We start from the raw sequence: 17379 nt of genomic DNA, 5'->3' as shown, positions 1-17379 counted from the left end.
AAAAACTAACAACTTGTAACAGGAAATTAGTTTTATCTATTGAAAAACAGAAAGCAGTTCTTTAGACTCCAAGAATTCCAAAATAATTTTATCCAATTATAAATACAGATAAAATTTTTGGTGTCTTGTTAAAAGGAATCCCAGTTCTTCTGCCCACTTCTTAGTGGTTCTTTTTCACCACTGAATATCTTAGTCAGTAGCTTGTAAATGGAAAACTAGAGATAACAGGAGAGTCAATATAGAAACACAGAATTCATTTGTTTACATTCTGTCCTATGATCTCAGTAGCCGTTGTCTATCTGTTAGTCATGTTGAGAACTAAACAAGCTAGGAAAAAAGAACTGCATCTTCACTGAAAGGCTGTTTCCTGCTTTAAATGAACAGCAAAGTCTGGTTTAGGCTTTCATTCCTCTCTCCGTGATGCTGTCGGACGTAGTAGCTCAATGCAAGCAAGGGAATCAATCACTCGGTCTCTTCTGCAACAGAAAATACTTCCCTCCATTTACAGGAAGCTCGGCTTCCATTCAAAGAATAACCCCAAGCCTGTACACTTCGGATTTTTCCCATGTTGAGGCTGGGGGGGTATAATACCAAATAGGGAGATGTGGCTACGCTCTGGGGCTGTCTAGACTGATTGACTCTGATTGTGTCTGAATTCAGGGCAGACAGCAGTGACGCCACAGCTTCCGCTCGCAAGTGGTGACTAACCTCGGTGGGAGCGGAGCAGGGCGCTCGGTGCTGACTCAGGGAACCGACAGGCTGCCTTACCTTTCTTGGCCCAAACATGGGAGAAAGCAGATGTGCACGAAACAGCTGTTGAAAAAGCGATTATCTTCTTGAAGAGAGGAAATGGCTTGAAAAAGATTTCCCTAAGGATGAGTAACCCCTGACTCTATGTGAAGTCTGTGTTATTCCTCTGGACTGGCTTCTAGCAGTTTGCTGACAACAAGCAGTAGTGCTGCACAGCCAGTCCTTAGGAAGCCAAAATTTATCATTTGGTAAAACACTTCTCATATCTTAAAACGAACTTATCCTTCACTGCTTGTGTGATGTTGTGAAGTTATACAATCAAATAGAGAAAATAAATCCTCCTTTTCCCTAAGCTAGTCACTTACTGATCAAAGTACACATAAACCACTTTTTTCTTTCTTTAGTTTATTGCCCTTTTTGCTAGAATTTGGGAACTTATTAACCCATCTCCAGTTTTGCTTTGATCAGGTCTGTAGTATAACAGCTGTGAGTAGTCAGTAAATAACAATAAAAGTTAATCTTGTTAATGATTTTTTTTTTACCTGTGAAGAGGCAGCAAAGTCAGGAAAATGAGCAACAGGTATCAAGTCTAAGTATAGGAACTCTCCTCCTATTCTTGATAGAATACGGATTTTTGAGTTGGCTTCCTTAAGGAATTATTATTACTTGGTAGCAAGAACAAGTGACTGGGAGACAGGATTACCTGGTTCTCCTTTCTGGCTCTGCCATGGATTTTCTTGAACAGAAGGATTATGCTCGGTGTACTGCTGTTTGTCAAGCTGTGATACGCTTTACTGCAGACATGGAAGTTGTGAGAACAAATAAATGGAAACGTTTGGGGGGTTCTGCCTTTGTAGACCATGAGATTGCTGGAAAACCTACGTTAAAAATATGCTTTATTTGAAGTATAAATATGGAAAATATGTATTATTTACTGCTTACGGTGGAGCAACAGTGCCGCAGGGTTGCGCAAGTATCAAGGCTACGTGTGCATTTCTAGATGGGAGGAAACAGTTCAGACCTAAAGCTTTTTTAAAATGGAGAACTCTGAACTCACAACCCCTTTTCAATGAAACCAGTTTATTGTGAAATCCTCTCTCACTTTCTATCCTTGTTTTCTTTTTACCCTCATATTGGTAATTTTTCCAAATGAACTTGTAAAAAAAAAAGTAACAGTAGGTAAGTAGCAGTAGGCTTGTCAAGAATCCATGGCGTACAGCTTACATACTTACATCCAGCTTTTAAAAGGTTGCCATTGCTCAGCCCCTTTCTCTTAGTCTGTTGTATTTTCTGTCGGCTTCAAGATGACTTAGTTTAGCTTGCATGTTAACATAAAATCTGACTGCATTAAGATGTAGCAATATTGATGTTTTTAATTTAAGCGACTTTATCTATTCATTTAGTGAGAAATTGAAATAAACGCCCAATATCAATGTTCAGTTCTTCCCCTTTGGAGTCCTTTATACATTACACTTTTTTTTTTTCTTGTAAGCCTCAATATCATGGTATCAGTGAACGTAGGCTGACTGGACATTACTAAAAAAAAAAAAAAAAAACCCAAACCAAAAAAAAAAAACCAAAACCAACCCCAAACCAACCCTGACTGTAAATTTGCAGTCTGAGGTAAAACAGGAAACTGATACTAATTCTGAGATGTGATTCATTAGTGGTGATGAAGAAAGCACTTTTCTTTTTTTGTGAAAGGTCCTCGGGTTCTTTGAAGGAATAATTCATTAAAAGGAGAAGACGACAGACAATGTTAAATGCACCTAGCTCAAAGTTTTAATGTACTACTTTAATATACTATACTATTGCATTAAGCCAATTGCATCAAAACTTCAGGAATACTTAATGATTATTAAATTAAATCTCTTCAGTAGGTTAACTAGCAGTTCTTCAACGAACATTATGCTGCTGACTGTATTGAGTAAGTTGCCTACCAGTATTCCTGATTAATTATTTTCTGCCACGATGATTGCTCTCCACTGAAAACATTCTCAGTAAGTGGCTTCTAATTTTGCTTGCTCTGAGTCTTGTTAGCTCTACCTGATGCACCTGACTTGGTAGAACTGAGCCTGCCATTTAACAGATTTCAAAGTAAAATGATCTCTTGTAGATTCCCCAAGTCCAAAATTTCAGCAATGGTTCCCATATCCAGTTCAAAGGTTTGGGGGGGAGTTATACCAGTATTTTAGAAAGACACTGTAGCTGATGTAATTTCCATTCTTTAAACAAGCCCCTCAAGGTAGGATTTTCAACTTCTTGTTGCAGCTGTTGTGCTGGAATTCATCACTTCTGTTAAAGAGGCCCCAGCATCATCTCTCCACAGCATGATGTGTTCTCTAAGGCTTTTTCTTGCAGAGCTTTGTGGGTTTTCATCTGCTTATTTTATAAATGATTTTCTTTCAGGATTCCCTTAACTCTGAATCTGTCCCTTGGGATATTTTTAACTTGTATTTAGGGCTTGAAACTTTGTTACTTGTTCCTTTTCTTTATCATGCTCACATGAGAAAAGCAAAGCTAAAAGTTTTGGTGGCAATAGCATGAAACTGATTACACGGTAACAGTATTGGGTTTCATGGATTAATGTTCTGAATTAACATGAGTTAATTCCACTTTATAGGTGTTCCAGCATGTTTTTCTTTTTCCTGAAACACTGCTATACGCAGCAGAAGTTGAACTCTGCTGTAGGCTGATGTGGGTAAGGCTATGAGGGATTTGATAGCAGCCTACAACTGCCTGAGCTGCCACGCTGACAGTGCTGAGCTCTTCTTACCCGTGACAGATGATTTAAGGGCCACAGCCTGGGACTGAAGTGGTCCAAGCTGGACGCCGGACACTTGGTCCCCAGATGGGTAGTGCAGTGGTCAAGCAGGCGGCGAGACCTCAGCCTGGGAGGTTTTACAGACCCGGCTCTACGCAGCCCCGCACCCGCCGCCGGGCCTCCCTGCCGCTGGTGGAGGGGCTGCAGGGCTCTGCCCTCACTCTGGGATCTCAAATTACTTCATTTAACATTCTCCTAGGTTGAAAATCTTTGTTGTTTTCCTCCGTGGCCGGGTCCGCACCGGCACTTGCTGCACTCTTTGCTTGTCTCGCAGCTTTCTTGAGACAGATTGTCTCCAAGACTTGGCAAGAAGGCTGCCTGGGCCAGCCGTGCCAAGAACGACGTGGTAAGACCGAGCGCGGCTGTGCCCCCCCCTTGCTCCTAGCGCTTCCCCACCGCACTTGCCCGCAAGCGTTCGGGTCCCGCAGAGCCCCTGTCGGAGGCGGGAGCCGTGCCCCGGGGAGCGGGCAGGGCCCGCGCGTCCCCTCCCGGCTGCAGCCCAGCCGCCCCGCAGCCCCGGCCCCGCCGCCGCGGGGAGGGCCTCCCCCTGCCGCGCCGCTGCGCTCCCCCGCGCTCCCCCGCGGGGCCGGGCAGCGCCGGCGTGGGCCGGGCCAGGCCTGCCCGCCCGCCCGCTGCCGGCGGAAGGGAGAGGCGGGCGGGGAGCGGCGCGGCGGCCCCGGCCCGGTGCGGAGCAGGGCAGGGCCCGCCTCCGGCACCACATGATGCCGCTCCTCCTTCCTGCCGGCCCTGTCCCGAGGAGAAGAGGGAACTGGGCGCAGGGCGGGAGGAAGTGATTCCGCTCCCCGCCCCGCCGCCGGCCGCGGGAAACGCGCGGCCCCTCCGCCCCCCGCCTTCCCGCCGGGCCGGGCCGGGCGTCTCCAGGGCAGAGCTGCGCGGCTGTGCGCGCCCCGCGGAGGCAGCGCGGGGCCGGGGCCGGGCCATGGCGCGGCTGCGGCTGTGGCTGCTGGTGCTGCTGGGCGGCGCGCTGGCCCCGGGCAGCGCCTTCAACCTGGACGTGGAGCACCCGGCCGTCTACTCGGGCCCGGAGGGCAGCTACTTCGGCTTCGCCGTGGACTTCTTCGCTCCCGACCCATCCTCGTAAGTGCCGCGCCCCGCGGACCGCTCCGCTCCCGTCCCGTCCCGTCCCGGGCGGCCGGCGCCTGCCGGGGCTGCCGCTCCCCGGGGCGGGGGGCCCGTCCCGGCGGTCCCTCCGCTCGGCTGGCGGTGCGCCGGCGGCGGGGCTGTGGCGGAGGGTGGCGGTGTCCCGGCGGGGTGCGAGAGCCTGGCCAGCCCGGAGGAGGAGGAGGGTGAGGAGGGGGATGCGGGGGCCGGGAGAAGCCCCCCGTGTCAGCGGCCAAGCCGCTGTCGCCAGTTCACAGTGCGGGCGGGCGGGAGAGCTGGCGCCAGGGCGGCTCTCGGGAGAGAAGCGAGGAGCGGATGGGAGCCGTTTGCTCCGGCCCGGGTGCGTGGACGGGGAGCGTCGTGATGGAGCCGAGCCGCGACGGAGCCGAGCCGTGCCGTGCCGAGCCGCGCCTGCCCCCGGCCGGGCTGGCGGCTCCGGCGGCCGCGGTGGCCAGCCCTGAGCCGGGCCGCAGGCAGGGCGGGTCGCCGCCGCCGGCCCCCGCGCTCCGGGGCTGCGGGGACAGGGGCACCGCGGGGGCAGGGGCACGGGCACGGCAGGGGCAGCCCGGCGGCGTCTGCTCCCCGTCCGGGGCGGCTCCGGCTGCCGAGAGCCTTTCGCCGGGAAGCGCAACTTGGTGTCGTGCGGCCGGTGGGCTCTAACGCGGCACAAACTTTGCACCGCTGGGTTTCCCGAACAGCCTGACCAGCCTGCGGTCTGTGCGGATAACGGCGATAATAAATACCGTATAGAAAGACGAAAGTGCGGTATTTTGCTGCATTACGTCTCGCACCTGAGGTTTTGTCCCTGAAATTTCAGAAGTTCTGCTGTTCTCTGCTTTGCCTGCTCTTTGGAGGAGTGCCGTGTTGGCGTTGTGCTGTATCTGCGCGGGTCGCAAAGCTGCTGAGGAGTCTAGGGAAGAAAAAGTTCCATGTAAATGCCTTCCACATCTCCTTCCCGAATGTGTTCTCGTTTCATATTAAACGAAAATCAGGCAACGTGCAGTAGCTGCTTAGCCGGTGTGTTTCAGACTTGTGCACAGTCGTGTCACTGACTTCAAAGTCGCGGTGTTGCCGTAATCGCAGAATCATATAGGTTGGAAAAGACCTTTAAGATCATCGAGTCCAACCATAAACCTGACGCTACCAAGACCACCACTACACCATGTCCCTAATGAATTAGTCTGTATTTCTCAAGTGCGGGCTATGTTAAGATCCAGCTTTTGCCACTTTTTCCTCCTCCTTTCCCATCTTAAGAAAGGGCTGTAAAGCTGGAAAAGCTGCTGGCTTCTGTCATGCTGGGGGATTTTCCCTCTCTCTCGATCTTGAGCTCATAAAACTTTATAAACAAATTCTGCAGCTATTGAGCAAGCCTTTTTGCAGTACATCAGCTAGCCTTGTTTGCATTTCTTTATTGCCTACAAATATTAGAAGTCATCCTGTCTTAACTTGCATGTGTTGCAACATCTTTCTGTGCTATCTTAATCCTGTGAGTCTTAGTACTAAAAGAAAGAAGCTTCTATTTGTGTCCCTCCCTTTATTTTTAAGTCAGCGTGTGTGGCTGCAGAGTTATCAGGAGACTGGTAAATGCATGTAGTAAACTTTCTTGCTTGCTTTCCAGTAAGGAATTATGTGACCCAGCTCTCATTGAAATCGCTATTTGGAGCCTTTCCATTATTTTTATAATAACTATTGACCTCGGAGTGCATGGCTGTAAAAGAAAACAGTGTTGACTTTTTTTTTTTTTTCCATTTTGAACACTAGTGGTTTTCAGACAGCATGGAAGACAGACTCCTTCATGTTTTTGAGGGAATGTTCTCAGTTTATAGCTGTGACTAGAAGTTAGTCTGCATTTGCTAAGCTAAAGTCCAGTACTGCATTTTATCTTAAATTTCAGCTCATAATTGAAACAAAGTAGCTATGCAACTTTTCCAGGAACAGGCCCTAATGGTGTTAAATTCTGAGTTATACCTATGGACACCAATCTTTTTGCCTCCTGAAAGAGCCAGAAATACTGGTATGCCGTGTCCTCCAAACACAGGCCCGTGTCTTCCTCATCGTTCAAGAAGGATCACACACATGCCATGCAGACTGGAATGCCTGCAGATTCCCTCAAGCTGTTGGAGGGGAAAGAAAGGTAGTGATGAACAGCGAGCTCAGCGATGTCTACGGTTAAATGTTAGGTAGAAAATGGAGTGAACTGTTTTGCAGCGTGATTAGCAAAAGGTGTTTAGTAAAAGGAGCCTTGTTATATGCTTTCCGTTGAGTGTCATGTGTGTCACTTGGTTCCTGCACCTTGTTGTTGCTTCGGTGAATTTTTATTTATCACCTGTTCTTTACATGAGTACTAGAGATTAAGTACATTTAGTTGAGCTGAAGCTATCTGGATTGACTAGCCTGACAACAACGGAGTGTTACTAGTTCTTGAACGCTCAAGCTGCTGTTTTGTAGTCTATTTTGACCTGCTGGATACCAAAATAAAGCGTATTTAGAAGTCCAGTATGAAAGACCTGTTCCAGGAGTCACAGCGGTAGTCTTGTATCAGGGTGCTATGTGGTGCCTGACAGAGGCATAACTGTAATACTAAGTGACTGAACATAACTTCATAAAAACTGAAAAAGGTTTCTTATACATGCTATGTTTTAAAAGAATTGCATTTGATAGTATGTCTTTCCAGTATACAAGCACACGGAAGTACCAGTTTCTCTTTATTGGCCCATGGCAAAGCACTGGCAAGTGATAATTCCTGTGAGTATACCTACGGCAGTTGACCTGCTGAGGATGTCACTACGCTCCCGGTCTTGTCCGCAGTGTTGTGCTGGGGCAGGCGGTGGCACCGTGGAGGAGATAGGCAGTATCAAAGCATAGCTGGTGTGTTCCCATGGAAATGACACGTTTCCCTCTCTTCCCCCTTTCCCAAAGTATGTGGACTAGAGACTTCTTTGTATTTAGGTAATTTGTATATTATTATAAGACCTATGACAAAATCTGCTCGTTTGGTCTATGATGATAAAAATGCATTTATTTTTGCTTTGGGAAAAGAGGTGACAAAACCTTTGTGGAGTCCCATAATGATTCCTTTATTGGTAATCTTGTTAATAAACTTCATCACAAAGATTATCTCAAGAAAGATTTTAAATATGTGATTAGAATGGGAATGACTTATGTTTCTAAACAAGTATTTAATTTGGGGGGCTTCTCAAATGCTAGTGATAGAAGAGTAAAGTGGGAGGCAAGCTACCACTTGTTTAATATATATAATTATAATAATTAATGTGTGTCTTTACTTGGCATTATGATGTTTATTTTTAAGCATTTCTGTTATGGCCAGAGAGAACATTGATTAAGTTGATTAAAGCATTTCAAATTCTTGTTCTTGGAATCTAGAGAGTCTACGAATGGCACCTAAGGGAAACAAATGGCTTACCAACTAGCCTAGATTGTCTATCAGGGTCCACACCAGGAAATTTTTAAGGTCCTGCAAATTCAAACAAGTTGAAAACTAGTAGCTTATGTTGGTCTTCGCATGAATTGAGCTTTGAGGTGCTACGTGTTTACACCTGGTATTTACATGTTAGCTCTGTACTTAAGTGAAGTCTGGAAGATGACTGTGAAAACCAGAGCAAGTTTTATAAGTCTGGATCTGCCTACCTGTAGACATTCTCTCCAACCAGTCTTGCAGCTTGTTCAGCTAACCCAATTTCAAAACTAAATAACCATAATGCCTGATATGGGACGATAAGACTTGCTCTTGCAAGCTATATCCTCTCTTAAACAGTCTAAATGGAAACAACAGAGAAAATTTTGATGAAAGGAAGCATTTAGTTTTACGTCTTCTATACGTCTTTATCTATGCTTCAAATTGACTTCCTCAGAAAAGTGCTGATGAGTCAAGCGTCTCAGGTGTCAGAGTTCCTGGAAGATGCTAATAACCTTGTTGGAAGATGTGAAGAACCTTGTTTGGTCTGGCTTTTTATTTGGTGTGTTTCTTACTTTGCAACTTCTGAATTTTACCACGTGCGCAGGCATAATCTCATAGCAGTTCCTGCTCAGAGCGCACTTGAACATGTTCATATAAGCAGAGATTTATAAAAGCACAACAGATCTTAGTAAGACGATGATTACTGTGTGATGAATTTCAGTAAAGATTCATTAGTGTACAAACCTGTGGTTGACAGTCACTTGGCTACTTGGACATTCTTTTTAAAAGAGCATTTGCTAATACTAGGCTGACTCACCCCTTAGTACCCTCTGAGCTTCAAAGCAGTACTGTTTGGTTTATATATTGTTTCCATTTTTGACTGACTTCCTTGAATTACTCTTAAGTACAAAATTAACGAGAAATTATGCCAGCCGATGACTTTCTTAAATTACAGAAGTACATGATTTCCTGTTCTGCTGCATACGTACATATTTTTGAAAGGAAAAAAAGGATATAAAAATTTAATATAAAAAATTTATATTTTTAAAATATAATTTTAAGTAGCACAGATTACTTTAATTTTCTCTCATCTTCTTTTGTCTCTTCTTTTTGGCGAATGGCTTTTTGTCTGCTTTTGCTTGCAGAAAAGAGCGACCTAAGACCTAAAACCTAATATGAATTTCTCTGAAGCTCAAAGTAGTTCTAGTCAGATTTCGATTTGAATGGGCAAGGCTTTTGTTTTATGAACTCTTCAGACGTCATAAAGTAATGATGTCTGCCTTAGGTGTCGAAACCTTTGTTTTCTTTCTTCTTTTTTCTGCAGGATATTTCTTCTGGTGGGAGCTCCAAAAGCAAACACTACCCAGCACAACATCGTAGAAGGAGGCCAGGTGCTCAAATGTAACTGGAATTCAAACAGAAACTGCCAGCCGATTATATTTGACTCCACAGGTAACATGTAGTAGTGCACTGGGGGGGAGATGGGGTCTCTGCTCTAATCCTAGTGTGAGAGAGCAGAAGGGATTCAGATGCACACGGGCTTTCTTGATGGTCGATGTGAATGCAGCCGGTTTTGGACTGGCAATGAGTCAAGGCTTGGTTTTTTTGCGTGTTTTTTTTTTCCTCTTTTTTTCTCTCCTCTCTTTTAGACTTCTGTTGTCCTTGGTATGTGCTGAAAGCCTGAGTGAGCATACATTATTCTTCTTTTGTTTTAACCTATTTATATTTCTCCACTGTACTTGCTAGCAATCCTAAAGCATTTAGCAACCTAATTCCCAATAACTCCAAGGGGTTTATTGCATGTTAAGAATGTGGCAATTAAGTGAGGAAAGATACTTTTTAATATCAGCAAAGGTGGTATAGGCAGGAATACTCAGCAGTTTAATCTGAAACTGGAAGTATAAACTTCAAACTGTGGAAGAAAATTCGTTATTTTATTTTTCCCCATGGATGTAGCTTCATAGTATTTGTGACATTTATGAGAGCAGCAGTTGGGGTGCCTCAGGTCAGAGGCATTACTTGCCCATTTCTGAAGGATACGAAAGCTGAACAGCAACAATGCTGACACGAAACATTTCACTCAGTCTTCATGCTCTGGTACACACGGTGATCTCCACAAGCTGTGGCAGGTCATATGAGAACACGCTGCATGTGCTTTTCTGCTTGAACCATTCGGTGTTGAATCCTGTTTTCCACAGCATGTTTCAGGCCAGCGGAAAAACCTTTCCATGTCATGGGAGTGGATGAGCAAGACCCATATGGTAGGGCAGAGGAAACACCTGTGCTTTTAAGGTCTAGTTGGTTATAATTCATTCTTGCCTCTGCTGGTATTTTCACTTGGCACTCTAAAGGCTATTAGATTTATGCAGCCTTCATAAATCGCGTACGATACAGTGGCAAAGCTCTTCTTCCAATTCCATTGTCAGGGTATACCACAATGTTGTTGGTGTTCAGATTTCTGAAATCTCCATATATTTTTCTGAAAACTATTATGTTACCAGTTCTCTTGAGGAGAAAAAAAAAAAAAAAAAGTCGTACATAATGGTACACACAAAATCCAAGTCATTATCAGTCTCTTTACTTCACTCTACAGGAATGTTTCTGCCAGATTACTTAAGATCTTTAGTAAGCTGCAAAGTGTGACATTTTGTCTGCATCAGTGTAAGACAGCAAAAATGGTTTTTAATATTTTTTTTTTTTACTTTGGGCTTATTGTTTACTAGAATACAAATGTGTGTGGTGTTGGGTTTTTTTGGTGGTGGTGGTGTTTTGTTTTTTTTAAAGAAAGAATCTAGATGTCCCTAATTAATAATCACTGCTAATATAATAGCCAAAAAACTTCTGGTAGGGAAAGATGAGCCACACGGGTAGGTTCTAGATGCATGTTCCAATGGGAATTGCAGTGCACTTATCTGTTTATACTGTGAACATTTGCAATAGGTTTTTCCGTATGCCAGGCAGAGTAAATAGATACAGTGGCCACACTGCTTTGCTGTGTGTCTGGGCTGAAGGTATATGCTACTGGGCAAACAAACAGTGTTTTGCTTATAATTTGCCTTTAAGTAATGGGCATGTTAATTGCTTGAAATGTAACAGTAAAAATAGGAGGTCATAATGGCTTAAGAGGATTTCTTTCAGGCACATTTTAACTCGTTCTGGCTTTGTGGCAATGAATTGGGAAATAATGCATTTGTCGATTATTCTCTGGGTGAAAAGGGGCATTGTATTTCAGCATAATAAAATAATAAATGCACTGAGACAAAATAAAGTGTCTTTTTCTTTGTGCATAATACAATGGTTGATTCGCTACGTTATGATGACAATGTCTTGCTGCCCACGCAGCGTAGAGCCCGGCCCCTGCCTGCCCTTACCTCATAAGGTAGTGGCTTCGGGAAGACTTGTGATTGACTTCGCAGGAAATAGGAAGCAGAAGCTTTGACCGCTGGCTGTGGTGCTAATGCGAAGGTGCTTTTTGGAGGTGACTAAACACAACCTCTGCAAGAATTCAGGTTCATCCGTCACTACTTCAACATTTGTGTAATGTGATTTGTAGCTCCAGAGGTACTGCTTAGCCCTGCAATACAAGGCAGATTTTTATTCCCCCGTGAGAGTATTTATCTGGGTTTTTTAATGGTGAAAGCAGCACAGCTTCCGCGTAATTACTTAGATGGGTTTCTTCAGAGTTCTTCTCCATTTGTTTACAGCTAGTGAGAAATCTGACCAGTGAAAATAATGAGAACGTTTGTACTTGCGGCTTTTCTCTGATTACCTGTCAATGCCAAACTCCGTATATGGGGTTGCAAAATTATAATTACTAGAAGGCATGCCCCTATTCCTCCTCCTGCCTCCCTGGGCCAGATAGCATAGCTGGCAGATCCTGGACCAGGCCAAGCCACTGCGTCTTGCACGCAGTGTCTGAGAGCAAGGAAGAGGCCGTGATTCCGAGCTGTCAATGTAGCAAGGGAATGGAGGAAAGAGTGAGTCTTGTTCTGACTGTGTGAGGTTGTGTTTGTCCGCTTGTCTCGTGGTTGTATCACAAATAAATATGAGAGTAGGGTTTTACAGAGGTCCAGCAAGCAAGGTTTTTTCCTATCTCAATTATTATTATTTTTTCTTCTTAAACATTCCTTCTTTTTTAGTTAAGTTTTCCTCCAGCTTTATGGGTCCTTTTTCTCTTCCCCATCCATGCAGAGGCCACGCTGAACTCAGCTGCACAGCAGTGGCTGCACAGAATTGGGTTTTATTTTCTAACACTTGCTTTTGGCTTTAATATCGTATTAGCACAGAAGCGTGGTCACTGCCATGAGACAAATGCAACAGCTATTATGTAGCCCAAGAGAGAAGGTAGTAGCTGCTTTATGTTAATCTTCGGAGGAGTTGTTTAAGCCCTTACCTTATACCAGCGTTGCTTGTTACTTGCATTTACCCTCACCCCAGCTCCTCTGGAGGAAAGCAGTAAGTCATTAAGCCAGTAGTTCCTGTAGTACCAAATTTACTACTTTGTTTATTCCTTCCTGTGTGTGACAACTCAACTCTTTCAGGAGGGGAGCTGGCCAGGAGGAGTCCATTCATGGAAGCTGCATAGCTCTCATGCTGAAAATATATGTATTTCCTTCCCTTTCATGCCCTCCCCATCAGCCTGTAACTTAAAAACCCCCCAATTAAAAAATGTTCTTTCACTGTTCCTACACAGCATATTTTCTCATTTAAAACAGCAATATATTTCCAAAGGGGAAGGGGGATCTGCCCTTGTCCTGGATCTCCCAGCACAATGGTTACACTCGTGTAAAAATACGCTAGAGAATATTCTGTGTTATATGTCTATGTGCGTGTGTTTCTGTGCATATTATACTAATTGCTTTTGACGTTTTGGTATACATGGTGGCTTTGGAAGGCAAAATGTTTATATCGCACATTAACACTTCCCAAATGTAAAGATGCTTCGCTGTGGGGCTTCTGAGCATTTTAGCATTGACATCAGTTGGCTTTGATTTAACATAGTTATGACTATGTGAAAATTGCATAACAAACATGTGTGGTAGAAAATGCCCTCAAATTCAGGGGTGCGTATAGCTGTGCTGCATGTGCTTGTGCGTACGTGGCCAGAAAGTTAGAGTAAATTTTTTTAAAGGCTTTCAAGTATCATTAGGCATGCATTTCAGGCTGGCTTTTGTTCTTAGAAGCATGTAAGGTTAAAGTTAAAAAGGAACCAACCACCAGAGCAAGCTTCCTCACATGCACACTTTCGCTGATACTGTTGCAAAACTGAAATACCAAGCAGTGCTTGTGTCTGTTACTTTAACAGGTTATCCTGCAAATCTAGATAGAAATAATCTGATTAAAAAGTGCTGTGTAAACGCTGAACTTTTGCTTGCGTTATTCCTGCTTACGTTGTTAATTCAGTACCTAAATGTGCCACTGTCACAAAACTGACGTTTCTGTTGTTTGTATTCTTGTATATCTTGACTTCTTACTAGAATTGCCACAGTATTACCACAATTTCAGTTGAATTGTTATGTAAAATACTTGGGATTTTTTCCCCTCTGTCTCAGTTAACTTTCAGAGTTTCAGAAAGTGTAGGAGGCTGTATTTTTTCAGGACAAGCACCGAGGGGAAATGTACTTTCTCAAGATAGTATATTCTTCAAAATTGTCATAAGCATAAACAATATTAGTAAATCCTTTCCTTTACAAGCTGTTTTACATTTCACATTCAAATTACCAAAACCCACAAGTTACAGGTCAAGGTGGTAAATATTTGTCTTCATTCATATCCGTTCTCCACACCAGATAATTTTGTGAATGAAAATTTTATGTATTTTTTTGTTTTAACCCATAGCAATAGGGGAATGTTCTGAATCTTATAAAGAGGAAAGAATCTGGGAAAGCAAATGGTGGAAAAACTGCTCTTACAGCTTGCCGAGCCCTAGTACTACTCTTTCTACAAGTCTGAGTGGAGAGGTGGTTCCTCTCTTAGAAAGCTTAGCAGTTGGCTTCATCTGCCAGCTGCTCAGCAGCTTTTTCCAGGAAAAACATATTTCTTGTGGGTAAACTGTAAAAGGAATGTACTTAATGTAGCAGTCCATTTTCTGTTTCTGATCAGTTTTGAGACAAAGGCCCAAAAACATTTGTTTTAAAGACACATCTATTCTCCCTCCCCTCTTCTCCTTCCACAGCCTTCATGGACTAGCACAGCAAAGCTTGCATAGGTAGTACCAAATAGTACTGGAAGGATTTCCATAATCTTGCTCAGGGAGAAGATTCTTGAAAAGTTAAAGGTTTTTCTGCGAGTTATATTTATTTTCTATAGTTGTCCATTTTTTGTGTATAAAATTAAACGTGTTTTCTGTGCAAAAGGAGGATCAAAAGCTGAGTGAGCCAGACAACAAAACCAGTGAGCAGAGGGGTGGTCAAGCGTGCTTTTTAGGAAAATCAACAAGTCATCTTTATGCTTTCATTTATCTATTTTACAGTTTGGCATATGTGGAATAGCAGGGTGGATACACTTAGCTAATTGTCTGACATCTAGATAAATACCTCCATTATTTGGCTGTGGAATTTTAGAGAGCAGGATCACTCTGAATTTTCGTTCTGACAAACAAACAAAAAATTCTTCAGAGACCCATGTCACCAGTTGGAGTTAATCAGACTGTACACATGTGAGCAATATGTAGCAAATTCATGTAAACCAAATTAGTTTCCTATGTGCTTGTTTCCCAAAAGGAAACAATCTTCATAATTATGCATATTATTTTACTTTTCATCTTTGGGGTCCTAGCTCTTCATCAGTCAAGAATAGTGGGAAGTGGGTTGGTAGAAACAGCATTTCTTCATGCTGCCATGGCTTTTCATAAACGTGTAACAAAATGGTTTTGTGATGATAAAGTTTCTCTTGCGAAAACCTGCCAGTTTTTTACTGAAAACTTAATTGAGAAGCTTACCTGCTCCGGTACAGGATGCTTGAAAGCGCAGCTCTTTGTCAGCATTAAAAAGTGCAGCACTGAGACTGTTTCAAGAGCTTCTGCCTTTAGAATAATCTGATGAAATGCAGACAGCTCTAAGAACTGTTACGAAGGAAAAAATGCTCATAAAACAACTTTGAACTTCTGTGCTAATGAATTGCAGATTTCGGTTTTAGCACAGAACGATCTGCTTGCTCGGACAATGTATTGTTTTGCTCTTCTGAGACACATAGTATAACAGAGCGCCGCATTGCTAAATTGTCATTCCTTCTTTTGGTAAAAGCTTTCCCTACTGCATTCATTCGTTATCTCAGATCTCAAAATTCAAAATTGGGGAAACTTACAGAAGCTGTTGAATACTAAAAACTAAGAGCATCTCAGATGTTTTCAGCTCTGTGGTGTGTTTTTATTGCTTTGGAAAAAGAATTCAGTGTAGCCTCTGGCTGCATAAAGTTTTCTCGCTTTGACAGTTGTACTGTCCTTCCTCTCCTCCCCTCCCCATGTGTTTTGAAGCACCAGAGTAATTTCAGAGAAATGGTTTGTTCTTAAATATCTTTGTATGAAATTCTTTTAAGACTGGTTATTTTGATCTGTGCTAAAAGTGGAGAAAGAAGGTTTTGAAAAGGAAAATCCTTATAAAAACTCTCCCGATTCCTCCTTGTGTTTCCACGTTTGGTTTTTTTGCTATCCCCAAGTGGGTGATTCTAGACAATAGGAGTCTTTGTTTGGAAGCCTAAACCACCAGTTTGGCATGGCTGTATCTATCCGTGACCTATTTAGTTTGAAGTGGGTGTTTTAACTGCCTTGCGCAGCTTCGTGCTGTAGCATTGCACAGCATAAGATCTGCTGATGTTGGGAAGTTATGTCTGGAGCGGGTGTCATGAGCTTCTATTTGCCTTTTGGAGATTTTGATCATTTGTGCAAATGAGTCAGTTGTTCATAACTCCATCTTTTCCACTTATGGAATAAGGAAATGGAGAAGGAAGTGTGGGATAGGTCAGTATTTAGCGAAAATAACATGCTTTAACAAAGTACTGTTTTATTTTTAGCCGATTGTTTTACTGGTATTAGGGTGCAATCTGTATGGAGATTTCAATCTCAAAGGCTATCGGTTTAGTCAACAACAAAGCAACAAACCCTCTGAAGACCATTCAGTCATCTGGAGTAAAAGGGATTGATTTTTATGCCACTAAATCTATCGTTACCTCAGACCCATTGAAGTTTGGTTGTTATCCTTATCGTGTGTGCTGGTTTGGGCTCTGGGTACTGCTCTGAATACAAGAGGGCGGCAGAATGTATAAAACCTCCTCCGCATGTTGTTATAGCTGACAGTGGAAAAATGCTCATGCTTTTGTGATTAGGTAGGCTCCTGAATGAGTACTGTTGGCTCTGTGTGTGTGTAGCTGGATCTCAACTGTATGACGAGTTGGAAAAAAAAGTGTCTTTCTTATATGAAGCAAAGGGAAGAGATACTTTTGTTCCAGCACTGCCCAGGGAAAGAAGCAGGGTTCATACCTCGGAAGAGGGAAGGGGAGTAGTGGGAAGCTCTGTATTCCCGTCTCCCTGAGTCATTAACAAAACACTGTGGCTAAACCAAGGTTGCTAAACCATCAGCTGCCCCACAGCATGAGGAGTTTCAAGTAAAGATAAGCTTGTACTCACTCGCTCTTGCCTCATTAACTAAGGCTGAAATCGCGGAGATTTTGGATGAAAGTTCTCATACTATGAAAACAGCGCTCTTGTATATTTTTTTAAGTTTGTCTGTCTTTTAGCTAGCTGCATAAAGTTTCCTTTCACCTAGAAGGGGCAACATTTACTTTGAATTGGCATAGTTACAAAGAGGTTTATTTTAATGGAATTTCTGTGAATTGGGTGACTATTTAAATGTTACAGCTTCTTAAGCATTCATAGTTTGATGACACTGAACCAGGCTTCATCAGCTCACTGCCTCTTGAATCACGATTATCTCAGTTAAGTCTGGCACTCATCAGGGGCAAATGTTTTAGTTCAGTTTTCTCATTACCATGCAAACAGGCAGGCTACAAGTTACAACTCGATCCACTTACTCAACGGCAATCGTTTTGTAGTAACACCATTGTTTCTGTGACTGATAACATTTACTTTGGAAAAAGAATGTGCCAACTATCCAAAGCTGATAGCCAAAAGAAATTCAGCACTGAAAGAACTTTTGATCTTCTTATTATTTGGAAGGTGGCTTAGACTAATTTTTTTTCCCTTTTTCTGCAATTTCTACTTGGCATCTCTCCGCATCAGTTTCCATTTATAAATTTAAATCCTGTGTAG

At 43.3% G+C, this 17379-nt stretch overlaps 1 protein-coding gene across 1 annotated transcript in view; it reads left to right on the top strand.

The window, feature by feature from the left end:
- Positions 1 to 4240: 4240 nt before the first annotated feature.
- ITGAV (integrin subunit alpha V) overlaps positions 4241 to 17379 on the top strand; it is a 51644-nt gene continuing 38505 nt past the window's right edge. Inside the window, exons 1-2 of the mRNA XM_072874631.1 lie at positions 4241 to 4672; positions 9439 to 9566. Of these exons, the coding sequence (XP_072730732.1) occupies positions 4515 to 4672; positions 9439 to 9566 (286 nt within the window). The 5' untranslated portion in view covers positions 4241 to 4514. The remainder of the gene's footprint in view (positions 4673 to 9438; positions 9567 to 17379) is intronic.

The sequence above is a fragment of the Ciconia boyciana genome, chromosome 10 (assembly GCF_034638445.1).
Source record: "Ciconia boyciana chromosome 10, ASM3463844v1, whole genome shotgun sequence".
Taxonomy (NCBI): domain Eukaryota; kingdom Metazoa; phylum Chordata; class Aves; order Ciconiiformes; family Ciconiidae; genus Ciconia; species Ciconia boyciana.
Note: the sequence above shows the minus strand (reverse complement) of the source record. Positions and strands in the feature narration are given on the sequence as shown.